Consider the following 27,240-nt stretch of genomic DNA (forward strand, 5'->3'; position numbering starts at 1 on the left):
CCCATCAGATTAGTTTCGGGGCTTTGCAGCAGGAGGCATTGCGTACGTAATTGCTCAGTTTCATTATTCATGGATTAAGAGCAAGGTGCTCAGGCGAAAGAAAGTGACAAGGGCCATGGCACTACAGGGAAGATATTTAAGGGTTGATTCAATAAAATACTTTATTATAACTTATGAAAAAATAATCTCCTGAAAGAGGAAATGCCAAGCATCTAATTAATTTGTGTGTGTTGGTATTGTCATGTGTAAGCCATGTAAGGAAGTCCATGGGGGACCAATTACTTTCTCATGAGAATCACATGAGTAAGGGTAGGTTTTTGTTTGTGTTTTAATTTCAGTGCCTGCTCCTAGAAATTAAATAGTGAATGCACCCTAATAGCTCAAATTCCCAGAAATGTTCCACTGAAGTGAACTTCGTTTTCCCTTGAAGGGAGGCAAGCAGGGCTACCAGCAGGGTAGCAGGATGCTGGGCCAGGGGTCAAGAGCTTCTTGATTATTCCAAGCTTTCTCCCTTAGTTTCTTTAGGCCAAGTTCCTTGGGCCTAAATCCTCAAATGAGAAACTTAAATCCAATGAGTCTTGCTTGGCTACCTTTAGGATAAAACACGCTGGCTTTGGGAAAGCTGCTTACCCAACTTTGTCTTGATTTCCCAGTCTGATAAATAAGGCAATGTAAGCTACTACAGGCAGATTCATAAAGATTTGGATGCATACAATCATGTGTAGGTCTTGCACAAATACCTGTGTGATAAAACTGAGACCTTGAGTCCTCTCTTCAGTTGCTACTTATCCCAGAAAGCAATTGGACTCCGTGGTCACCCACATGCCAGCTGCTGGGAAACAGGGGCTCTCTTGAGCCCATGCCCAGAAGCATCTTAGACCTGACAGTTCTGTGGCATGGCACATCTATCATAACTAAGTTCATCATAGTACAGAAACTAGAGTTATGTATTTGTCCAGCAAAGATCTGGCTACAGGCATATTAAATTGGATTCCACTGAAAATGCACCCTATGTTTTGACCAGGTTTTGAATATTTTTCTGCTTACCTGAACAAAAAATGCAGAACATACCTCCATCTTAGAGGGTGTTTTAACATGATAGTTATGGAGGTGGGAGACATGGAGACCGAATCTGGACTACTTACCCTCTGACTAGTATCGGTAGGTTTAAGAGATTCATTATCAGCAAGAACGATATGCAAGAGGTTGCCTGGGGGAACAGTGGCCTCAGTATCTCCACTCTTTTCTAGAAAGCAATCATCCTGCTTTTAACCAGCTAACCTTATTGCGTATTGCTTATATTAGCTACCCTGAAGTATGGTGGAGCCAAAGCCAGCTTTAGGCAAGTCCCCTGCTCAAAGAGGCTCCTCTAAGACTGCCAGAGTAGCACACAGCCATGACTTCAAGTGAAAGAGGTTGGGAGTAGTTGTGCTCTCTGTTGTGGGATGGGAGATGAGGTTGCATTGTGCTGTCTTGATATCACTGGCAGTTTTTTTGAGAACAAGTTAGCGTCTGACTTACTCGCACATTAGTACTGGACTGCCCTGAGGCAACGACTACCCACACTTGCAAAATAAAACAGGAAGTCATTTCCATTCAGCTTCCTTTAGAAAAGGTCACAGGCTCTTTGCTTCAATGAATTCTGAACAGATGCAGGCACCTGAAAAGGGCTATCTTTAGGAGATGACTGTATTCTCAGAGTTTTCCTGCTGTGTTGTTATAGGCAAATCCCTGTTCCATGTTTTGGCCTTAGGGATTTTCTTTGCAGGACGTGCAGATTATTTTAAAGACTTCTAGAATGTAATTTATTCTGCCTAAACATTGAATAAGGAGATGAGGAACCTACCCTGGTACTCTAGCTCTAAGCCTCAGGAAGGCCAAATCATCACTCTAGTCTGTGTCAAAGCACATGGGTGTCAGCTTGGAGCCTGTCTTAGATTTTTATCTGGTTTAGTTTCCTCTAAAGGTTAAGCTTTTCTCGCTATAAATACCACAAAAGTAACTAAGTGCTCTGCATCATATATAATACAAATTTCAAGCACTTTTACAGCCTTAAGACTGACAGATAAAGAAAATAAACTGTTTTATCTGTGTCACAGTCATGACTACACTTGAATCTGTGGAGTGAATGCGACTCTTGTAGGTGACAAAATACTAGTGTCAAGAACAGGTGTGCAGCGCAGAGATCTGTTGGATAGCAGAATGATGGGGTGATACTGGGGCTCACAAGACCACACTGTGAGTTGGGGAGGACGAGATCACACTGCCTTTTAATTCTCATGGGCTCCTGGGAATGCAGCTGACCTCCAGTACAGGTCACAGCTGCTCAAATGTGCACTGTGGCACGTGTTTGCTGTGGGTAGAAGGTTGTTACAAGAGAGGAGGCAGCTGACAAGTAAGGAGTTATGGCTCCATCACTGCAGAGGTCAGGGATCTCCAGCTCTCTGGTCTACATGCTGCTAATCCTTGCAAACAAAGTGTTTCATGCCACAGCCTTGAATTCATAGTGCTTGGAACATTTTTGTTCTAAAGATCAAAAAGGGTTGAATTTGGTTTTCAACTTCATCCAAAATTCATATTCTTAATATAAAGGAACCAGTGCTATTTAACAAAACTGGAAACAACTAGCATTTATTGAGCCGTGGTCATAATAAATAAGGGATAGTTACTTGCAGTTTTATATCCCCTTTCATCCAGGATCTTCTGTATGCAGTATAAGCATTCATTAATGAAGCCTCATGATAGCACTGAGTTACAGCTATTTAGAAGATAGAGGATTGATACCAAGAGACTAAAAAACTGGGTTATTTTTGCAGAGGGAATGACTGCAGAGCCAGTGATTAAAAGATACCAGAAATTCTGGTATTACGTACTTCTAAATAATTGTGCATCATTCAAAAGTCATTGATAAATATTTGCCTTCCTGAAACCTGAGACATGCTGCACTTCCCTTGAAGAAATGCAGCGTCACCTAATCATTAATAGTTGCATGGTCTCTTGTAATTCGTAGACCCATGGATGGATACAACTGTGAAGAGTATCAGGAGAACACTTAGTCCATTTCCCCAGAATAGTCGCTTCTGAGAGAGGTTTGTTAGGGCAGGCTGTTTTGCAACAGTATGATGTCCTTAAAGACCTCTAATGTTAGAGATCCTCTGGCCTTCATCAGTAGAACCTTTATATTGATTTTCTCTCTCTACATTTGCAGTACTTTCCATGAAGTCTGACTCGCATTTTTCTTCTAGTAATTTAAACCTCTAACTTCTTGTCCCATACTCTGTGGCAATGAGTACCAGATGTTCCTCCTCATCCTTTCACAACAACCTTATACACACTTGAAAATGTTATCATGACCCTCATCATCCTCTTCTTTAAGTTTCTTTGATCGTGGCGCAATGTTTCCTTGACTTCTGACTGTTATCGTGTCTCTGGAATATTCTCCAGCTGGTCTGCAACTTTCTAGAAGGTTATTGCCTGAAGGTTATTGCAAACCTGGGGCATACCTAGGGGGACTTGACCACCACCTTCAGTTCTCAATAAGCCCTTATGTTTAGCTGCAGAATGGCTATCTGACCAGTTCCCTATCTTCAGTTTCCACAGCTGAGAACTCCTGCATGAGAGCTGCATTTGTCTCTACTGAATTTCACCTTGTTCTTTTCAGCCCATTCTTCCAACCTGTCAAGATGATTTTTGAATTTGAATCCTACCCTCCAATTTACTCACAGTCCTTCCTACCTTCATGTCAGCTGCAAATTTAATAAGTGTATGTTCCATTCCATAACTCAGGTCATATTGCATAGACTTTTATGAGCTCTGGGAAGAATGAAAGAAATCAGCAGGCAATTTGACAAAAGCCTGTATTTCTATGTACCACTCAATGGCAAAAAAAAAAGTTTCCTTCTTTTTTTTTTCCTTTTCTTTTTTCCCCAAATATATCTGAGTCTTCTTTGGCTTTAGTGCTCTTTTTAAAACTCCCTATTGTTTTTTTACCCCTGCTTTATTTATCAGAATAATTTTTCTAATACTAACTATTATGTTAATGGTTTTTAAAAGTCCATTGCAGGATAGAGATGTCAGATGGAGAATGATAGCCACTCACATTGTGCTAGTATTTTTAATATTGAATTAAGCTATAGAACTCACTAATACAATACAAATGCCACTAATATGACAAAGATTATCCAAAACTGCTGACACTACCTAACTCCAAGGGAAAATTTCTCTGTGTTCAGCTTTAAACAGGCCTTTCTCAGAAGCTTTTATGTAGCTTTCCACTCATGCAGGTCAGGGCATCTGCCAAAAGAGTATTTTCCTTGCTGTTTATGTAGTGCAGCAAGTGACCATTTAGCTTAGAGGCAAGAACGTAAATCCTAATGTGTTTGATTTGTGGGGCTATGGTGGCACCTTTTCCGTCAGAAACAAAGCTTTCTCCTAGCTCAGTTTACTCAGCAGGGATTGTAAAGCTGGATAATCCCATGAGTTTCAGCTGTTAAACCTGTTGCAGATATTTAATATAAAATGACAGTACCACTGTTCTTTAAACTTTTTTTTTTTTTCATTTAAAAAATTCTGAGGGTATTGGCCCATCCTGAAACAAAACTTACAGTAACAGTTAATGGCATCTCTGTAGCAAACCTTTGAAATTTACATTAATAAGCAATCTGAAGTTACCTGGAAAGCAGAGGATTTCAGCTGAGGTTATATAACAAAGTTTGTCTTGGCTCATGTAAAACACATCATGAAAACCATACAAATCTTTAAAAACATCTTTAATGCGGGAAGCAACAACAGTCTGGAAAATAGTTTTCTTTTTTCAACTTTTCTTTAAGATTTCATTTACTATAATTTATCTACATCCATAATTTTTAAAGTGATTGCAAATGTGAATATCTGCTTGCATCCTGAGGAACCCAACAAAAAGAAACCTGAATAGATTTTTATATTTGTTGTATTCTATATGATGTCTTGTACTACCTTTGTCAGTATAAACCAGATGAGTTTTCTGTGATACCCAACAGCTGCTTCACAGGATGCACTTTCTCTTTTACCCTCTTCATGTGGTATTTTTTTGTAAGAAATGTTTTCAATGGTTTCCGTGAGGAGTTTTAAAGTTCGTTGAAGCCTTTACATTTTAGACTACACTACCCAGAACTCTTAACAGTCTGCAGACTGAGAAGCTAAGATGTGTTGAATTTTCAACAGAATAGTCTATGGTCCTTTTTTGCCAAAAATAAAAATCCTAACTTCAGATGTTCTCCATCTTTAACAAGGAAGATATACCATAGAGCATATTCTTTCATTTCCTGCTTTCAGCAACATTTCTGGTGGTGTCATTTAGTTCTGTGTTAGAGCCTTTTTTAGTGCAATGGCAGATCTCTTTAAACTTTGCCTGAAGTAATAGCAACTAAAGTTTGTAGGATGACTTGATCCTAAGGAAACCTGAATATGTTGCCAAGAAGGGCAATGACACTTACTGGCATGCATTTCTCTATCAGACTGTTGATATAACCTCAAGCAAGATAGCAAACAGTGCTAGCTGAAAGACCCAGTGCAAATAAATAAAGCATTCAGAGAGTAGGGAGCCATAAATAACACTTTAAAATGTATAAAAAGTAACTCTGGGCACAAAAGGATTTATTAATTATTTTTCACTACTTCCTCTTGGTACGATTCTCCAGACCATAAGTGAAAGTCCTCATGTTTCTTTTTTTTTTCCCTCAAAGAGACACTGTCATTAAAGTCAGCCTGTCTGTGATACCTTTCTTTTCAAAGGTCCATGTGGACTGGACACACTGTGTAAATTAAATATTAGGTTTGGAGAGAGTCTTTCTTGGTATTGTAGGACCTGCTTGCAGGGCCCCCATGAGAGGCCCGCTGAAAAACAGGCTCAGAAGCAGATGGATCCAGGGTTGCTGCTATGTGGTCAAACCACTTTATATTCTGAACTCTTCTCCTGTATTCCTCAAGGGCTGGTCAACAAAACAGGGAGTGTGGGAGAATTGTCTTAGAGATTTGTTGTTGTTATTATATATGTCATCTGTTGTCAAGAGCAAAAAGAACTTGTCAGCCTAAAACAAAACTGAAAAATGTATCTCGTATTTCTGCAGTGAAGAATCATTTGGGAAAGAATTGAGAGGAGTAAAGTTTGATTGTGATTCCTAGAATAAATTACAAAGACTTTGGAACTGGCTAAAAGGAAAAATAATAAGCACTCCCAAAGGCAATCCCTGCCTTCTAATTTGTCACGATACCCCAGCCTAGACATATATTTTTGCCTTTTTTGAATAATAGTCTAATATTATGGGGCCAAAATAAGAGTGAGTAATGTCTCACTTCTTTGAATCTTCACAGTATAAGTTTCCCAGCATAAATTCTCAGCTTGGCCCACTGAATGTTAAAATCTATCACTGCTTGCCATAATCCCACAAGAGTCAACATCTGATATATAGAAAGTTGTTTTCAACTATATTACCCTTGGAAAAAAAAAAAAAAAGAAGATGTTTAATATATCTGTTCAGAGGTACCTTGCTGGTGGTACAGTAACCAGCAATAACAACAGTACTTCTGATTTCTGTATGTTATCTCTCATAAAGTAACATTAAGGAAAATCAAGAATGTCTTTACCACCAACAAAAGACAGACCAGCAACATCAGTGGCATATTGACCTACTTTCAACCAAAGTAATTTATGCTCCACCATCACTACTTGTAGAAATGTGTCATGGATCTAAAATACCCCAAAAGTGAGGAGGGACATCTTTTCTTTTCTTTAGGGCTTCTGTGGTATGTGGTCCTAATCACCATTATGCTCATCAGAAAGCGGAGGTTATTTTCTACATTGTTACCATTGTTGACAATTTCTTTGGAAAAAGAAGACCTTTGACTGTTTAAAAAAAAAAAAAATATATTTGACAGTGAAATTGCAGTGTGGTACCAGCTGTGCATTGTAACAGACTTTCTTCACTTCCTCATTCTGGGCTGTCACATGGGATCATCTTCAGTAGCCCGGAGGATATGGTGGATCCCCTCAGTTGTGGAGGTTTGGGTTGTACCTTCAACAACAAAGACAACTGCAGAGGAGACCTTGTGTTTAGCTAAACTGCCTGGCTTCTAGTGGAAGGGAGGTATGAGGAAAGTCTGTGAAAACATGGTAGTGACCTTTAATCAAAATATCTTCACTTCCAGGCTTTCTGTTCTGTGAAATACTGGCCCTTTTTCTCAGCAACGGGAACTTCCCATGGGAAAAAAAAAAAAAAAAAAAAAACAGGATGAAAAAGAAAAAGAAAAAGAAAAAGAAAAAGAAGAAAAAGAAAAAGAAAAAGAAAAAGAAAAAGAAAAAGAAAAAGAAAAAGAAAAAGAAAAAGAAAAAGAAAAAGAAAAAGAAAAAGAAAAAGAAAAAGAAAAAGAAAAAGAAAAAGAAAAAGAAAAAGAAAAAGAAAAAGAAAAAGAAAAAGAAAAAGAAAAAGAAAAAGAAAAAGAAAAAGAAAAAAAAGAAAAAGAAAAAGAAAAAGAAAAAGAAAAAGAAAAAGAAAAAGAAAAAGAAAAAGAAAAAGAAAAAGAAAAAGAAAAAGAAAAAGAAAAAGAAAAAGAAAAAGAAAAAGAAAAAGAAAAAGAAAAAGAAAAAGAAAAAGAAAAAGAAAAAGAAAAAGAAAAAGAAAAAGAAAAAGAAAAAGAAAAAGAAAAAGAAAAAGAAAAAGAAAAAGAAAAAGAAAAAGAAAGAAAAAGAAAAAGAAAAAGAAAGAAAGAAAAAGAAAGAAAAAGAAAAAAGAAAAAGAAAAAAAGGAAAAAGAAAAAGAAGCTTTTTAAAATCAAGCTTAATCTGCTTATGAAAAAGAGGTAAGTCAACTGAAATTTCATCCAAAAATGTGTTGATGAAATGTGATGGACAAACTCCAAAGCTTATGACTTTTGGCACTATTTTCAGTCCAGGAGAGTGGGAAATAAATTTGGGAAAGAACTGTGGAAAAAAAAAAAAAAAAACTTTAATCAAAAGTACTGAGCAAGTGAAGGAGTTGAGAATAAAACATAAGAGAAAATAGCAAGTTTTTCTTAAACCTAGGCTGATTTATATCTGTCATGTGGATGCACTGTTACAGATGACTACAAATATCTCTAAAATATTTATGTATTTCTATTTCTCAGTATTCATATGGAGCAGTTATATGTCAGGAGGTACAGAGCCGCCATTTTTTTTATTTTTTTTTTTACCCTTATGCTTCATGACCTGAAAGTTGGACTTAATTGCATACTATTGACCCTCTTTGGTAATAAATAAAGAGACAAATATCAAATGTACCTCAGCTAAAGTTATTACTTTGTGAAGGTGTGGGTGGAAAAGGTTTCATTCAGTCATGAGGATAGCCCTTGTTCTTGTCACTGTGTTAAAAGCAGAAAACACTGCTGAGATTAGGAGCAGATCAGAGCCCATGCAGATGACGGACAGAACTGAAGTGACATAGAGGCAGCTTTGAGGAGCTGTGATGACTCAAACAGAAGTGACCAAGAGACTGTGGAGGGATACCATTAAAAACCTGTTGACCCAACACCAGATATGTGGACACTTGGGCAAAGCCAAAGGTAGAGGACCCAGTCTTCTTAGGACACCTCCTCAAAATGCAGATTCACTGCACCTTTATGTCAGAGTGTCGTTCATGGAATGTAGGATAAGTATTGCCACAAATATTTCAGCATTTACAGGTATCCCCAAAGACTATGAGATATTTTAAAGAGATTTAAGGACTTCAAAAATAAATATATGGGCTACTCTCATGAATAGTGGTTTGGGGTAGGATTTCCCAAAATACATTTCAAGTATAACTGCTTCAACAGATGACAGGCAACAGAGGGAATATTCAGAGCTCTCCAGTGTAGCTCTTGCCACCCATGGGATGACACCTGCTGACAAGTTGTCCTCCAATAGATTTTTCATCAGTGAGTGCTGGCTTATCTTTCCCAAACTCATGGTCTGTTTCTTTCCCTTCTCAGCCCTCCACCAAGAAATTTCTATGTTTTACTTGCATGGATCCATTGCTTGTGATGAAAGAAATAAAATAGGAACACCCAGTTCCAGTTTTACATCACTAAGTAGCACTATGGCACTTCATCACAATGAATTGGGACTTACACACAGTCTCCTTTTTAATCTTTGCAATTTTGGACCCTACACTGAAGTCAAACTTCTTCAAGGGTTTAAAATGGTTAAATAACATTTTTATTTCACCACTCCCAGATATTAAGATGGGTGTCAAAAGGAGTAATGTTTTTTCTGTTGTTTTAACTAAGTTGGAAAAACACTTGTAAAAAAAAAATCAAATCAAATATCTATTCATTAGAATTTCTGACCATTTTCAAGAGTTTCAGAGAAGCTTTGGATAGAACTTCAAGACTGAAATAATGTTTCAGCCATTTAGGCATACAATCAGTTGAGCGAGGTGCACAATTTTTCTTGCTGCCATAGTTTCCCTTCATGAGCTAACAGCCAGTTATTGACTTTTGCTTGTTCATTTGGAAAGTGCTACAGTTCAACAAAATCTATGTTCCATTAGCTTGCCTGATTAGATAAAATCTGAACAGGTTGATGATGAGAAAGAACATTTCACATCCCTTACAGTCCTCTGCCTAACAATCAAAGAACTTTGTTGTGGACATTAGAACTGAACTGCATTGAGACAATCATTATAAAGAGAGTATTTTCCAGGGGATTCTTCATAGCCATGCCTTGGGCAGCTATCACCATTTTTATAAAACTAAACTGGGCCAGGTGTGTATTGTATTAAAACTAGTAGTTAGCTCATCACTTTCTGTAGGTGATGGTCTTCCAGAGGTCTTCCAGACCAGTTTGTGATCTTCAGGGAGTTTGCCAGCCCAAGAGGTGCTAAATAGGCACATCTTCTGCTTTGACAAGCAAAAAGAGTTTGATGATGAGGAAAGATATTGTAACTTAGTGTTTGCAGTTATTGTGGAAGCATGAATACAGGGGAGTAAACCATGGATTTAGATAACAAATTTTGTTTGTTATCTTGTAATGTTATCTCTTTCCCCTTGATTGCCCTTTTACAGGTTATCTTAGAACTGAATTTTAGTCACATACATTTTATACTATTAAATATGAACTTTGATAATGAAAGGAATGATTGTACAGTGATGAGATAACAGGCCTTCTGGGTAGCAAAAAAATTGGTAGATGTCTCATATCTTGAATTAAATACACATCTGGACCTTCAGATGCATGATTAGGAAATGTGGACTGGATGAAAACAATTATTAGATGAGTACCTTACTCATTGGAAAGAAGTGTATTAAAAGAGTAGGAGTTACTAAATCATGATAAAATTTGAGAGATGGACTGAGGGGGTGTTTATAAGAATTGTCCTGAACACTATGCAATGTTTCTGTTTGTGATTTGCAAGACAGGGTGGAGAAAACATGTATTAAGTTCACCAGTCGGGCAATATGTGTTTGAGAAAACAGGATTACAATTACAACAGTGTTGATAAATTGGAGATATAGTCTGGAAAAATAGAATGCAATTCAATAAAGAAAAAAAAAAAACGCAAATTTCTGCCTTTTTGCAGGAATAATGAACTGCACAAAAAGCAGAAGGGAAGGCAGCATATCTCCAGAAATAAACTGGGGTTTAAAATAAGTCTCCATAAAAAGAAAAGAAAAGAAAAAAAGTGGTTGTTAAAAAGGCAAATACATGTGTATATACTCATTAAGTAACAGTTGTAACAGTAAGATTTCTGAGTAAGGTTATGTCTTCAGTATGTGTCCTGTGGCCAGCTTGGGTTCTGGAGAAAGATGCATGTTAGCTGGAGAGAGACCAAATGACAGCAGTGAGAATGATAAAGATTAAGGAGGGACATATGGGGAAAAATGAAGGTGTTGGATATTTTTGGTCCAAAGATCAGAAGACTAGAATTTTAAATAACAGTCCTTAGATGAGTGAGAGAATGAGCTCTTCCTTGTGTCTGCCTGTCGGACAGGAACAGATGCTCCTAAATTACAGCAAGGCAATTGCAGGCATAAGAAAGTATACAAACAAAGGATAATGAAGAACTGGAGAGGTGTCCGGACAGTTCTGGAAGCCCCATCTGAGAAATGTTTAAGCGCAGTTTGGGAAAATACCTGTCAGGAATGACATAAGAATAGCTCATTCAGTCTCAGAGTAAAGGAATGACTGGATGTCATTGAGTTATTTTCAATTCTTGTTTTCTGTAATTCCAGGACTGTGTTTATATTTAACTATGTTTGTATTCCATTAACTGAGATAGCCTTACACTTCATTTTTAATATTTCTGTTCTTAGGACACAATGGCATGTCAGCATTTCCTCCAAACCTACGAAAGGACTATCTCATCCAAAATGTGCCTGATGTATCATGGGATTGCGTTATCCATTTTTTCCTGATAGATTATAAATATATGTTTAAAAATCCTTATACTTTTGATGAATTTGTACTTTTGATCATTTCACCCTCACTCTGCTCTCAGTTTGCTATCTGTTTCACTGGGGACATTTCTCAAAAACTAGTCAGCTGAGCAACAGTTACCAAAAGGTATCTGTATCTAGCAAGGACCCTGAAAAGAAAAGAACACTCATATCCTCTCTCCTGCCTTCCCTCTGAGGACAATGGGTAGCGTCTCAGGCAGAGGCACAGGAGATGCCTCTGATCTACCATTAAAATGTTCACTCAGATATCTGGTGATCATACTGTTTTTTTTTATAGTCATGCAGAGGGGTCACTCTTGGCTTTAAAAAAGGATGCAGAGAACTCTTTATAGTTGTGTAATGTCCTGACTATTAGATTTTAAAAACAATATTAATGAATTAATCTTAATGACTAAATCTAAAAATCTGTGAAATCAAAGGAAAGACTCCTATTGATTTCAACAGGGCTGAATCAGACCCTTCAGAGGCAATCTGCAGAAGTTAATGTGCTGATTATGCATTGGTTTCTTCCTTTGTGATCTGTGCGATTGGTCTCATAATAACAAAGGAATCTAGAGAAATATGTATGAAAAACCAATGCAAGAATATTTCAATAATACTATTTTTACCATCTTTTGTTTCCCTTTGAAAAATCTGCCATATTCCAACTAATGAATAACTCAGGCAACCCAGTCTCCCAGTGATAAAACCTTTACAGAGAACTCCACTATTGCGTAGTCTCTTCTTTTCTGCTTAATGTTATTTAATGTGAATTTTCTGCTGAGAAAGCACAAGTAGCCTAGATAAAATGGAAGTATTGCAAACTTGCCTGGCAGTAAAACTGAATCTTTGCTTGCTCTTGAATATAATAGTTATATCAGTGATCAGTGACATTTCTGCTTTGCATTTCATACATCATTCACCTGTGTTTCCCAAATCAATCTCTGTAGTGTGACGTATCTGTAAAATACCAATATTTTGCACAACACTGCTCAGCACTATTGTGTGACTAGAATTTCTTTACTGATACAAAATATATATATATGTAATACTGAAAAAAAATATGAACAGCTGCAATTTTAATTTAAGCATTTGAGAAATCCTCTGCTGCCTAATAAAATTATTTCAGTCAGCAGTGTCAGTGGTTTGCATTGTACGCTGGTGAAGCAAAGCACTGAAGTGCAAACTTTGACTTCATCTAGTAATGATCATTTAGTTAGGAGTCAAAAGAAAGTCTGCCTGAAGAGAACTCTGTAAGAAATTCACTGTGCCGAAACTGGAATGTGTCTGGGATTTTTCACTTTATTTGTTTCTGCTCACTGCTTTGCCTCTACTGGTTAATGCATGGTTCCTCAAAGCCTAAAAGATATATGATATGACAGGTAGGCTTTTTTCCTGTAGCCCTGAACTTCGTTTTTTTGAGATTTTCTTGTTGAACCAGAAAGTTATGTAGGTCTTTCTCTGGCGGTAAACTTCTGCATGCACTATTTTTGCAGACAGATGAGAAATGTTATATTATTCTAATAATTTTTTTAGATGTACCTGAATCACAAACAACTTGGGGATGAGCTGTCATGAGGTACATAGAAATGAAAAATAGCATTTCCTCCAGCAACAGCATCATACTCAAAAAATATTTTGAAAACTTGCAGAGAAGTGGTTGGGCTTGGTACACATTCAAATGGAGCAAAACCACAAAACTTAATGAAAATCTTGACTTTTACTTCTGACTAAGGGAAGCAAACAGCACAGTAGAAAGAAAAAAAAACTACATAGGCGATTTCTCAGTTACTATCCATACAAACAGAGCTTGTAAATCTGTGTCAAGACCTGTGTACTTTGTATATTCTGAAGAAGACCCACTTTCCAACCCTGACCTCCTTCTCTTTGACTGCTAAGATGGCATAGACACGGCTAGAATTGCAGGGGAAGAGATGTTTGGCCTTTCTTGCTCAGGAAAGTGAGCACTCTGCAGTCTGCCTAGCACTGCAGAGCAAACCAAAAACCCAGTGAAGAGGCTGGCTCACGGGCACACACATTATCATCTCTCTAAGCTGATAACCGCAGACGGCTCTGTATGAATGAAGGTGCCATGCATGCAGCGATTATGCAATATGTATCCACACCATCCAGCTCGTATTAGCATCAGTGTGAGCATCTTATCAGGCTAGGCTGCTTCGCAAATGAATGCTGCCAGGCTGCTGGAATTATCTGCACAGTCAGATATTCATTTTTAGCTTTTTCATCATGGCTGAAGACAGCTCCACTTGATCTCAGCAAAGTTATTTTAAAATCTGAGAGTTTGCCAATGTTTCTTTTTAAAGAATCACATCTAGTGTGACTCATTACTCCTGGATTTCATTTGTCAGAGCAGCCAAGTAGTCTAGCTTTTACATTCCCAGTGGCCATTATCTCTGTTTGTTAACAGCTAAATGGCTGATGCATGGGTACCTATTATTCCTGTGTTTAGTCGCAGAGAGAGAACTTTTGCTGGAAACATAATGGAAAAACAAGAATCCAGAAGGATATGATAAACCATAGCTTTTAGAGAAAAAAATGGTTATTGATTAGGAATATTTATATACAATATAGTTTACCGACTATTAGCTCTGTGGGGTTGCTTTATTGGATTTCTTTCTCTTTAGATTATACATTGTGTGTGCTGAAATAAGGTCTCATGCCACTGACACTATGTGTTAAATAACCATTTCTAGCAGAAATCAATACATTAATTCCAAATACAGCAATTGGTTTCCACGATATGATCTTTATTCATCAAACTAGTGCCAGAATCTGCCTAAATGTAAATATGAGAATGATCGTGTATATATTCAGATATCCATTAAAGCAACTGAAGACGGTTCCATTGGGCACTCAAAACACCTGATTTTAAGCAAATACTCCAGTGAGTTATGGTCAGAATCACTGCAAAATTTCACTGGAGAAACTGTATGATGTGGAGCCTGAACCATGTAATTATAAGATCACGCACAGCTGGGGTGGAATTCATTAGCCAAGACATTAGAATTACCTTTTGATAAGCACAGAGGGAAAATCATTTTTGCTCCTTACAATAGGTCTTCTACAGTTTGTGAATTTCATGTCTGCAGTATGGTGCTGCAGCCACTTGTTTTCTGATTAGCAGTGAATTACGATGATGATGATGATGATACACGTTGGTCAAAACAATTTTGTGCGATACTTAGCTCAGCAGAGAAAATTCCTACTACTAGTTCTTGATGTTAAAGCAAATGTAATCCAAAACATTTCAAGCCACTGAAATTTCAAATTTATGAAAATACACCCTCTAATAAACTGCTCCATGATAAGAACAGCAACAGCAGTAAAACAAATATAAATATTAAAATTGTTCCTGTGACTGTTAAATCAATTAAATCATTTTGTTCTGTAAGCAACGTACTTTAAACGATGTTTGCTACTAGTTGTAGATCTATTCATATGAATTATATTTGGCTCATGTAAAGGTGGTAGACCTAAAACAGTCAAGATTTCATTTTAAAAAACAAGCAGGACCATCTCCCAAGGTATGGAAGACCAGACAGTGCTGGGAGACAGCAATTGCAGATGCATGTGTGACTACATCTGCAGTGCAGCTGTTGAGTAGTTTGAAATGAAGTAGGCAAGCAGAAATTCCATTGTAGTAGGGCAAGGAATTAAGGTAATATTATTGCCATAAATGTTCATGGTCCAGCTGCATAAAACAGTTATTTCTTCCTTGAAGACGCTATATTTTGAGATACAATATAATTGTGTTAGTTGGAAGGAATGACAAATAAAAGACCAGTCATATTAACTAGCCAGTTAAAAAATAACATTTCAATGATGGCAATAAATATTATCATCATAGTTTCTCCATCACTATTTGAAAAAAAAAATCAGAAATTTTGAACTTCACCTGTAATAAAGAACTGAACTTTTTTTTTTTTTTCAAGAGTGCTAATATTGTGAGCAATTAAACAGTTTCTCTGCTCATACAAACAATCACTTAATTATAACAAGGAATAAATAAAAGGAATAACTTATACACTAGTTTCAGGCCTGGAGCCATTCTGTATGGTTTGGGAGACAACAGAATTTGTGCATTTAAAATGCCCTCCAAAAAGTCATGTGCAATGACTTGCTGGTGCATCTATAACACTGCAAGAGCACTTTTCAGATGATCTGTAAGCGTGGCACTCTGCTCTCCCTTACATCCAGGTGTCTGACCCAAGCATGCCAGTAGTCTGCTACACCTCCTGACTCTGGGGATCACCTGTCTTCTTGGGATATATTGCAAATCATCATTTGAACTGACTATGCATTTGACCATGAGAGTGGCCTGGCTGTGGTCTTAACCAGGCAGCATAAGTATATCTTAATGTCTCCAGTCTTGCTGAGACCATGTCACACATCTGGGTACTCATTTTACATCAATTACTCACAGTAAGGAGGAGAAGAGAGCTTAAACCCTCTTCTTACCCCCAGTAAACCCCTGCATGGTGTAACTGCCCCCACCAAGGACAATTCTCCTTACAAATGGGCTGATATGATATTTCAGCATGCCTTTTATGTAGAGAACAGTTGATAAATTCATTCCTAATACATCGCCTCCGTGTCACAGTTGACAGGTCCAAGCTGATGAACTTGGCTTGCAGGCAGCATGACGCTAGTATTCAGGGGCTGTGAATCCTCTGCCTGAATATGGTGCCATTTTTTTTGCTTTTTTTTTTTTTTCTGAGTGACCTTGAGCAAATCATTTCTCCAGTTTTAATATGAGGAAATTGACTCAGGCTCCAATTTCAAACACTTCAGAATCTATTCTTGAAAAGCTCTATATGAGAACTAGCTATTATTAAAAGTGGTGTGAGGATCTGTACAAGGTCCCACCTGTTTCTATGTCTATTGTTCTCTATTTTCATTTCTCCTTTTGTCTTCAAACTTTTGCCTCCTACAAATCCATTCCCATAATCAGCCTTCATGAGACCACTCTCAAAATAGACCCCATAAGTAGCCTCATTTTAAGGCAAATAGAGACAAAGTCAATAAACAAGCTGATTAATATTTTTGCTATTAATCCAAAATAACAATATATACTTACATGTAATCCTCATGCCCCTGCTTCTCTTGCAGAACCTTCTCTTTCCCTCATTGATGTTTTGCTATTGTTGTTACTTGACATGATATATCTGCTTCAGCCCAAATGCCCTTAAAGGCAAGGGCTGTATCTTTTTCCTACCTTTATTGTGTCTTCCATATAAATGTAGGAATGAACATTACTTTTGAAATATTTTCAAAAGGACACTTTGATGATTTACTGTTCTGTGTCTTTGTAAACACTTTGTTTTCTCCCCTGCAGGGAATCAACTGTTCTTTTGGATCTTTTGTAACTGATACTTTCTGAGTGTTCCGGGTTTGTCTGTCACAGAGCCGAGATGGGTGCCTTTAAAAGCATTTGCTTCATACTCATTGATTTCTTGCAGAGTCATATCACCCCGGGGCTGATTCTCACTACCTTTTGCACAGTTGCTCCTGCTGCTCAACGCTGCTGTCTACTTCCTTCTCTCTCTCCAAGCAGAATGTTTGTTTCACTGGAGGACTGTACCTAATTTCTGGAGTAATCCAAAGGCTGTGTTTACAGCAGCATTAGAAGCAGCAAGGGTCTGTGTGGCTCCGTGTCCGGTCTCTGTCAGAGGTTACAGAACACTCCTACGAAGCCTGAGAGCAGGGAAAACCCATGGAGGTACCTCCCTGGGACACCTCTGCAGGTCTGGACCTCCCAACCCACACCGACATTTTTATCAACCCACAGCAGACGTTTATTCCTTGAGTTTCTCTTGAGCCCATTTATAATTTTGTTTCCAAAGCATCCTGTGGCAACGGCATTACAGGTTGTGCATTATGTGAAGATGTACTTTTTGTGTAAAGCCTGCAGTCTGATAGTTTCATTTGGTGCCTCCATGTTCTTGTCTTATGAGATACAATAACCATCATTCCCTTCCTTTCTCCTTGCCATTCATCATTTTATAAACCACGAACTCCTTTTTTTTTTTTTTTTTTCCTGTGCTGAGAAGTGCAATTCTGTATAATATCTCTTTGGACAGAACCCATTTCAAACCTCTTCCTTACTGCTTTTCATTATATGTTTTTCTTTCTGAGCTGGGGTGGCCACAGTCATGCCTAGCATTTAAAACTAGGGCTTTGTGTAGTGATATAATGATGTTTTCTCTCCCCTCCTCTGTTCCTGGCCTAACTAATATACTGCCAGTATATATTATATTTCTAATATACTGGGCAGGAAGGGGAGGTTGGCTGCTATTAATCTCAGAATGAACATTTTCAAAGGAGTATCCACAAGGACTCCTGTAGCCCAACAGATCATTATTAAATAGCATAGTTTACATGTAATGTAACTGTTCAGTTATGCTATCTTTCCCTGAATTGGTCTTACTGAGAGAGAAAGAGCTTCTGATCCTTAGGATTGAAGTGTTAAAAACTCAGGTTCTGATGCAAATAGTAATGGAGAAGACCATGTTGATCTTTATGTATTATATTTAAATAAAAATCATGAGTTGTGTGAATAATTGTTGCTGAAGAGTAGGAGTCTTACTCTGTCATCCATCCAGAACACACTGTGACCTAAACATTTTCTTCCAGTTTGTTGTCCTTTCCAAAGGCTGTCATTTGATCCACATAAGTTGTTTTTTTCCCAATTTTCGCTGCTATCTCCACATTTTCTTTTTTCATTTTAGTTCCCAATGCAAACAAAAGTTCAAAGTAAAATTCAGACCAAACCTTTGAATTCGATTTCTGGTCAGCCATGGGAAACCCTGCCATAGCCAGATGCTTGAATTCTTGGTGAAAATCCTTCTCGTTCTTGCAGGTCATCTGTGCATCTTGCAGTGGGATTCTGCAGAAAAGGGTGGAAAGGGGAGAAATGACTGATAGAGTCTTCAAAATGTAAACAATTAAAACAAAGAAAGACATCAACTATTTCTTCTTAACCTTGTGTGGACATTTGCTTAATAGTGTTAAAAACTGGACTAGAAGTTAGGATATAAAATATAATAAAATATTTAACTCTTATTGCAAGGAAAGCCTGCAATAAACTAGCTAGGAAGCTGGTGGAATCTTTCCTTGGGGAATTTTTATGAAACAGAAACATGTCTCAGAGATGATTCAGTTATATTTATCCTACCTCAGTGCAAAGCAATAAACTGGACACTAGGAGGTCCCTCTCTGCTCTGCCTTTCCTTGAAATACAGATCGCAGTTGAAGGCACTGCATGACCAAGCCATAGCTCCCAACCATATTATATATGACTGTAATCTGTTCAACAGTATCAGAAAAAAGCTCCTGTCCATATTTTTAAGGAGTCAGGCTTCAGAAATCTGTCAGTAAAATAAAGCCTGAAAGAGAGCATTCCATCTGGGCTAACCTTTTTTCCCGTATGTCAGTCCCTGTGAAATGTTTTATGTATGTATTCTTTGGAAATCATCTAGCAGAAACAGCTGTGTGTGCTGCCCACCTGCTAAAGCCTACAATCTAGTGTTATTTCAATTAGATTTGATTGCAGGAAAAGTTTATGAAACAGCTATCAATGATTTCATGCCATCTGGCTTCCGCTTTTCTCCTGTTTAGAGGAACCCTGTGTTTACATTGATTGGCCTTCTATATATACAAGCATGATTGAGTTTTATTATTCTTTTTATTTGTCTGATAGCAGTGTGCTTGGTGCTGTACAAACTTACAATGGAAGAGAAGCTGTCAAAGATTCAAGCTGTGAGGTTCAGCTAAGACACATATGAGGCTTCGGCTGAGAACATAGCAGAAGGAAAATTGTATTTTTATAAGCCTCGTTTATTAATTGGAATATAAAGTTTCCATTGAGGGTAAAACATACTTTGTCTTGCTTTTGGCCATGTAATAAATAAGTACTAGAGCAAGACAATGCTCAGGTTCCCTTCCAGAGTCAGCAGAAAGAAACAGAACCTTTATGAGCAGTGGTTCCAGCCAAAGTCATGTCCCAGATGTTGCCTCTGAAGACAGTCCCTTTCCTCTGTTAATCATCGTGGGAGCATGGACACCCAACCTAGGCTGGGTGCTTACCTTCTCAATTGCTAAAATCAAAGGAGAGGAGTCCTCCCTTGGCTACTGACCTCCCTGGTGACTTTTAAACATCCTAATTACAGAATTACTCTCTTTGATTAGGAAAAGCTCTCCCATGAGTTATTTTTGCTTTAGCAACATTTAAAAGTACTTTATCTTCTCAGGTGAAATGTGAACACATGAACCTTTTAAGATATTAACTCCATTTCTCCTTCTCTGCCCAAATTCTTCATGTTTCTCTTGTCTGTGAGGATTTGGCATGTAAAAGTCGGTCTGAAACTGGCTGTTGCATTGGCAGAACAAATTCATCTTCTAGCTTTGACCTGCATTCAGATGTGGCAGTCTTTAAACCTGGTTTAGTTGAACTTGACATTTCAAACTAAAATGGAAAAGTTCATCCCTGTTTGGAAAAACCTGCTCTAGGAAACGACAGTTCAAACTGACCCAACAATCTTGTGTGTTTGTCCCTCCTGACATGAACCAAATTTAGGTAAATGAGTTGACTTTGGAATTAACACCATCTGCTCATACTGTGTTTCCTTAAGGTTTGCTTGTGTCACTCGCCTCTTCCTTCCCAGAGGGTGACATGTTGTGTGAGGCTTGCAGAAGGTCTGGACATATGTTAGGTTGTCAAATTCAGCAGTCTGGAGGCATCCTTACTTTTTGGAACTGTGATAACCTTTTGAAACTCTGCAAAAAGTAAGAACATTCTTCCATTAGAGGACACAGACCTCTTCTAAGTCAACATTTTGGGGTTTCTTCCATAATTATGTTGCTAGGTACTGCATCGCAATTGAATGCTAGGTACTGGCAGAAATTAGATTAAGAGAAACTGGATAAAACTCTAAGCACTCTGGTGAACAATGTTTCCCTTTAATTTTTACAGTGTCCTGTAGAGCGGGGATTTGCTCTCTGACTTTCACTGCTTTGTGCGACTACAGCATAGGTGTCAAAGTGCTGTTTTAAACCAGTGTGCAAGCATATGATAAAACTTCAGTGGAAATTAGCCATTTAAAAACAGTGCAGACCTGGCACTGGGTACTTGCAAGATGAGATCCACTCTATCTTTTATGCCCTGCTTTCTTTTAAGAATAGATTAAGAACATCACTTGTCTATACACTATCCTTGCTTTCTCTATTGCACCACATTTTCAAACATTTTACTCAGAAAAGAAAAACTGCACAGGCCAGGTAGAGTGGAAAACAATGTACTTTTAGTGCATTTTTAAACCAAATGTTTGAAGAAAGTGAACAGTTCTCTTCAAACCCAATGAAAGTGGGGGAAAAGACAAACATTTGCTTTTGCAGATTTCCTTATGAATTATTTACTACTTTGCTAAAGAAACTTATGCTAATAATATTGTAATAAGCGGTGCAGCTCTGACTCATGTTTGGCTGAAGACATACATGGGGAGAACTCACAAAACTTTGCTTAGCCTCCCACAATTCTCTGGAATACAAATAGTATAATCAGCTCAGTAGTGCTGGATGTATATGAATGTAGACAGATACAGAGTATAGCTTGCACATACTTACAAGACCATATTTAAAGAGTAGCTAAATACTGATTTCACCATTATTCATCTTTATTTTTATTGTCAACTTGCATGACCAGAGCTCCTAGTAGCTAGATTAAAATATAATCAAAGATATCTGTAAAAAGATTGTGTCTGCAAACATCTTTAAAAATAAAGGCAGTGAACCCTACTCTGATAGACTCAGGGTGTACTTGGATCCAGCCTTGCTTTTTCTTAACAGGTAAGGAATTAAAGCATGGGGACGGATATGCTAACACCACAGATAGACAAAGGCATTTCCACTTTCCTTCCTTATGGGTAGCACTCATAACTACCTCACTGAAATCAGCTGCAAGATATTTTTTCTACCTATGCAAGAACATCAAGGCACCTAAATCTGAGAAATTTCAAATCAGGGAATTTAGGAAGCTGAATGACTCTGGGTTTATGGACCTCAGGGATTTACTCAAAACTGTTGCATGAGTCTGTGGAAGAATCAGGTCTTGACCCAGTCCTTGTAAGTCCCAGCACAGAACCTTACCCCAGGATGAATCCTCCTATAATTGAAAGTACACTTTGATACTAACTGTTTAATGTGCAGTTATCACTAGATCAATTCCTTTAGAGTCATGTATATATGTGTGTATATATATATATATATAGAAAATGTTATTTAAATTCTTAAACTGATAAGATTTATACTGGTCCTTAATGCTAATCCTCTGGTCTTGGTGGGACAGATCACATGTTTAAAGTAAGCAACATGGATAAGTCTTTGCAGGAATGGGGCTTAATCACACACACAAAAAAATCTATAACAACTGCCTGTTCTCCAGCTTGATGAATGCAACCTTTGGTAAAAAAGGAAGAACCCCCACCCTCACCAACACATAAAACAACAACCCTGACAACAAGCTAATACAAAGACTCTGAAAGAACTGGGTTATTACCATGAAAAGAAAATCAGCAATACAATTGGCAATTTAAGAACAGAGACTGTCATTAAATAAATACATGTGCAAACCAGAGCCTAGTATTATTGCCAAAAATAGACCTGCAGTATATGGAAGTGATTAAGCTATTTCATTTGAAAACCTTTTCATACTTTGGGCCTATCTGATCTTAGATGTGCAGTATGAACAAACAGTATTTGCCATATATATATATATATATTCTGTGTCTGTATACAGAATAAACTCAAAGTGTAGGGAAGTAGATGAGAATCAGTGAAATTAAATTCGGACCATTACCTGCAAAAAATCCAACGCAAAACTTTTGTTACAAAGCCTCAAATCATTATGGTTTTGTTAGAGACTTAAAACACATCTCAGATTTGTCAGGAGATGAAAAATGGCTCATGAAATGTCTTGAATAAGTGAAGGTTTATTTATAATTCTCCATCGAACCCATGCAGATCTTTGTTTTTCTGCATGGTTTCAGACTGATAGGAAATAACATTTTGTGGCTTGACACTTTCATCTGTGTTTCACCATAGGAGGTTTTCGTAACTCTGGATAGATCTTCAGATGGTGTAAATTTTATTCCAGCTGAGCATCTGGTCCTTATTTTCACTGGTTTTATATTAGCCGAATGAATAACAAAACTGTGAAGAAATATGTTCATAAAATGAACATGGTATTCAAAATATATTGCTTGAAAAGAATTGTTTCAAAACAGATGCTGGATTATGCATATGTGAAAGGATTCCACTTGTTCTATTTAATCTCTTCCCAGTATTGCTACAAAAGGCACACAAAAATTTAAGAGAATAAGGACAAAGGGAAGAGCTTGAGCAGTACAGATCCTCTAGATGGAAACTCAGGGCAAAATGTATATGCATCACAGCATCTCTAACATCCAAGGATATCACTTGTTCCTACTCAGATATATTGTGCATCTCAGAAACTCTTAAATAACGCTGTACTTTCTGTTGCCCCCTTGTGTTAACTATGTGCAGAACGAGCTGGAGAAGCACAGCCAGTGCCTCCAGGTGCCACATGGCCCAAACTGCAGAAGGGTTGACTGCTGGGTTAGAAAAGGGCTGCCTTCTTACTCTGTGTGGTTTGGTGGTTTTTGTGTATGTGTGTTTCTTAATTTATTATTATTATTATGGCACACTGACAAGATGTGGAGTAGTGGTAGAGGATATATGCTATAAATATGAAACTATAAATGAGCTGCAAAACATTTGGTTGTAAAGAAAACTTCACAATATACAGTACCTTGGAATAGCACAAGGACATCTGAAATGCAGAACCAAAGGAATGGCGGAGGTGGCTGTACCTGTCCTTCTAAGCAAGTAGTGCTCTTCTCCCATAACAATGATGCAGCATCAGATATCTCTGGGGAGGCCTAAATCATGATGTATGTTCACCTAAATTTTCTACAAGTGCACATATTATGCATACTTCAGCACCAGAACCACAACCTCACATGGTGTTACAATGAGACACAAACTTGGGTTTGCAGGGTTAATATCTAGAAGAAATGTAGGTATTATGCAGCCCAAATTGCTAAGAGCAAGAAGTAAAGAGGGCTCACACACCTCAGAGTGTTAGAAATGTTATATAGCTCAGTCATAGAATCGTTGAATCATAGACTCATTTATGTTGGAAAAGACCTTTAAGATGATCAAGTCAAACTATCAACCTGACTTACTGAATCCCATCACTAAACCTTATCCCTTAGTGCTACCTCTACACATCTCTTATATGCCTTCAGGGGTGGGGACTCCATCCAGGAGTGGGACGGCCCATCCCAGTGCTGCACCACCACTTGCTCCTCAAGTACAACTCAGTGGAAGGAGAGATGTAACGCAAAAGAGGCCACATAGGCTTGTTCAACCCCCTGCTTAGCAAACTATAGCAAATACAGGGACTTCTTGCACCTCTTCTCACTTGCAGACTAAGCATGGCATATTGGCCTGCCCTTTGCAAGATCACAGGAGTTCTGGGTACCTGAGGAAGGGTCTGGAAGCTAAAGGTGTCTGTTAAAATCTTACAATTTCTTATGTTTTGCTTTATTTATTTATCTGTTTGTTATTTTTTATTCCTAGAATCATTTCTAGGATTATAGTTCAAGAGTAAGATTATTAAATTTCACATTAATTCTTACTGAAATCACACAAGTCCTATTCATGCTCAATGCTAAGTGCTGTCAGCTAAGTCTACACAAAGTTAGTTTGCTCTATGCTGAGGTCTGCAGTCTGTGTACTGTGACCATGCCCAGCTCTGTCCTTGTCACTCACCACGACCTGGGGTCCAGGTTTTCCTCTGAAACCATGTGCGGGTAGAGACATAACCTCAACACACTCCAAGAGCATCTCAATGGCAACTGGGACACATTCTCTGCAGTGCTGGTATGAGAAAGAATAGAGGTTTTTAGATGGTAAGGGTGGAGTGGGCCAATAAACTGTGTAAATACAGTAGTTAGCATGGTCATTAATGGTTTTGTATAACTTCACAGAATGCTAGACTGAATACCAAGCTCTCAAATTTCTCCAGGTATACTAGTGTTAAGGAAGTTTTGCACAGGCACTTAGTGAAGGGCTAAGCTCTCTTCTCAGCTAAGTAATCAATGGTTTAGAACTTTTAAGAATATCTTTCCTTCCTCATTGGGTAATGTCTTTTTTTTTTTTCTGTTTGTTTCAGAAACTAACTAAAGAGCTGATACTGTATTATTAGCTCATGTCAATGAATTCATCTCTTCTCATGGCAAATATGAAGTTATCATTTTACTATCAATAACTTTATTGTATGTATATGTGTATATTTATAGTAGTATCTTCTTCCCTTAAGGAATGAGATGACTGGAAGTTTGCAAGATAATGAGATTAGGCCTCTTCATCTTATACTATTGTTTAGATCCAATTTCTACCACCATTTAGGGCTCTGGATGTGCTCAGGCTTATAACCAACCTTTAATGAAGTTAGAAAAATAACCTTCAAAAATTTTGCCTCATGGAATTTTGGGGGGCATAAATTATGCCCATTTGTAAAAATCTCTAGTTTGTATTAAACTTGACTGCCAGATTGAGGCTGTGGAAGTCTTTAAAAAGGACTCTGAGCTTTAAGCTGCAGACTTGGTATGTCAAGTCATGCCATTCAGAAGTAATAAGTAACAGGTTCAAGTCCTGAGCAGGATTGTACCTATTCTGTTGATGAGTGAACTTCAGATGCTTAAAAATACATAGTGAGCTTGTGCAGACAGATAGCACTTGCAAAGAGATTAAGCTGGGTACCTGTTCAAATGAGTAAAGGTGAGATTTCTTAGCTTTCTACATGCACCCTAATTCCTTAAAGAAGACTGGGCCACATGTGCAACCCAGCTGATAAATGAATGCACCTCTTTCAGAAAATAATTCTCATCTTCTGATACTGGCCGTCTTGAAATGTTTGCTCAGTGGGACATGAGAAATTAAGGGCTGAAAAGTTATTACTGGATCTCCCCTACCTGGTATGGCTTTAACAAGCTGTAGTAGCTATATTTCCAAGTTATTCCCAGGGTAAATTCTCTGGAAATTTTCTCATCTTTGGAAATATATATATATTTTTTTCATTATTTTCATGAAATAGAGCTCCCAAAGGCTTTTTTACAGAACAGGAAAAATTGGTTTTGCAACTGAGTTCTTAAATGGGATGGGAGATGGTTAAATACCTGGAGAAACTGTATTGCTCATTGCTTCTTCTCATCTATCCCTTTTCCAGAAATGAGTTAGTCAACCAAATCCCCAAACAAACCTGGACTAGAGTGTTTCAAATTGTTCCTCATCTTCAAGACAAGCAAAAATCCTTGAGATACTTCCGCTTTATGCCTCACCCACAAGTTTGCTTTTAAGAAATACCCCTTAGTATTTGACAGTTTGAAGCAAGCAAAGAATGTTGGACAACATTTGAACTCACTCGTCCTAATATTTGAAGCACTTCTGTTAAAATTAAATAAGACTGTCCTTTGATGAAAATACTGGATGATGTGCCATTTGCCTTAAATCCAAGCTGAAAAAAAATCAATTAGCAACGAGAACAGATAACTCTAAGATATATTTTGCAACAAGAGGACCAGCAGAGAGAGGGCAATTTAGAATGATAGCTACATCAAGCACAGCAGAGTTGATTAAAAATTTAGCAGTTCTGCTGATGAATGTCCTAGTTCAGATTTGGAAAACATCTATGAACTTAATTTTCCACTGATTAAATAATCATTTTATAAACCGTGTATAATTCATGTAATGTTAACTCGACAATCTTGTGAAATATGACTGCAGCTAAACAGTTAACACATACCCACTGAAACAGGACTTGCAGCAGACCATTAGCATCAACTGGACTGAGCAACAATCCCTGATCTCTGATGCCTGATTCATTCACATTTTTCACTGTCACTGAACACAGCACTATGTGTACCATCCGAGACAGTCCTGCAGGACCAGATCCCCATTACAAGTGTTTCCAGATGAGGGTCCTTAAAGGTGGGTGCCTGAATCCAAGGTTCAGTGTCTTCATACAAAACCTGCACTTGAGCAATGCTGAACAGCAATTGATCTCAGCTAAATCCTCAAGAAGTGAGGAGTAATCATAATTGATTTCAAAGAAAACAAGTGTCCTCCAAAGTGAAAAAATTGGATAACCTAGGTTATCCTTCATTGACTTCAACCCAGATGGTTGTGGTATGGAATTGTATTATGCCCTGGAAAACAGCTCAGTTTTACTAGGTTAAAAAAAAAAAAAAAAAAAAAAAAAAAAAAACACTGAAGTACAGACACAGAATTAGCCATGTTTCTTAGTCAGGTAAGGGTGATGCCTTTGTTAAAATGTAAAGCAGCAAAACTACATATCAAAAAATAGTTATATAGATAATCAGGCAAGGCAGATTGTCAATAGAAGGGATAGAGCAGGCTTTGATGAAAATGTCAATGGGACTTAGCTGGAAAAATGTGAATACACATAGGCTGGAAATTAAGAAACAGTTGATAATTATTAGAAAAATCATATTCTGGAAAGGTATCTTAGTCACCATAGTACCAACTAAACCGGAGTTCAGTAGGTCTACAAAATGAGTGAGATGTAGAATGATATGGTGATGAATCACACTGATAGAACTAGGATGCTGTTTTCACCTGGTGTGAAAGGAAGATGTACAATAACATATATTGTTTTTAAATCAACAAGAAGAGAGCAAGGGTAGAGTT

At 37.6% G+C, this 27,240-nt stretch overlaps 1 protein-coding gene across 9 annotated transcripts in view; it reads left to right on the plus strand.

Annotated features, from left to right (window-relative positions):
- The window catches only part of LOC308194188 (uncharacterized protein), a 208,397-nt gene that overhangs the window by 112,471 nt on the left and 68,686 nt on the right, over positions 1-27,240 (plus strand). For 2 of the 9 annotated variants that reach the window (XM_080589715.1, XM_080589714.1), the window contains one exon: positions 7,186-7,836. The exons of 5 other annotated variants lie outside the window; for them this stretch is intronic. In XM_080589715.1, coding sequence (XP_080445841.1) covers positions 7,238-7,836 — 599 coding nt within the window. In that variant the 5' untranslated portion in view covers positions 7,186-7,237. Of the gene's footprint in view, positions 1-4,271; positions 7,837-11,307; positions 13,904-27,240 lie in introns of those variants that run through there. 2 more of the 9 variants (XM_080589717.1, XM_080589716.1) reach the window with 2 other exon arrangements.

The sequence above is a fragment of the Anser brachyrhynchus genome, assembly GCF_964034855.1.
Source record: "Anser brachyrhynchus genome assembly, chromosome: 4".
NCBI lineage: Eukaryota > Metazoa > Chordata > Aves > Anseriformes > Anatidae > Anser > Anser brachyrhynchus.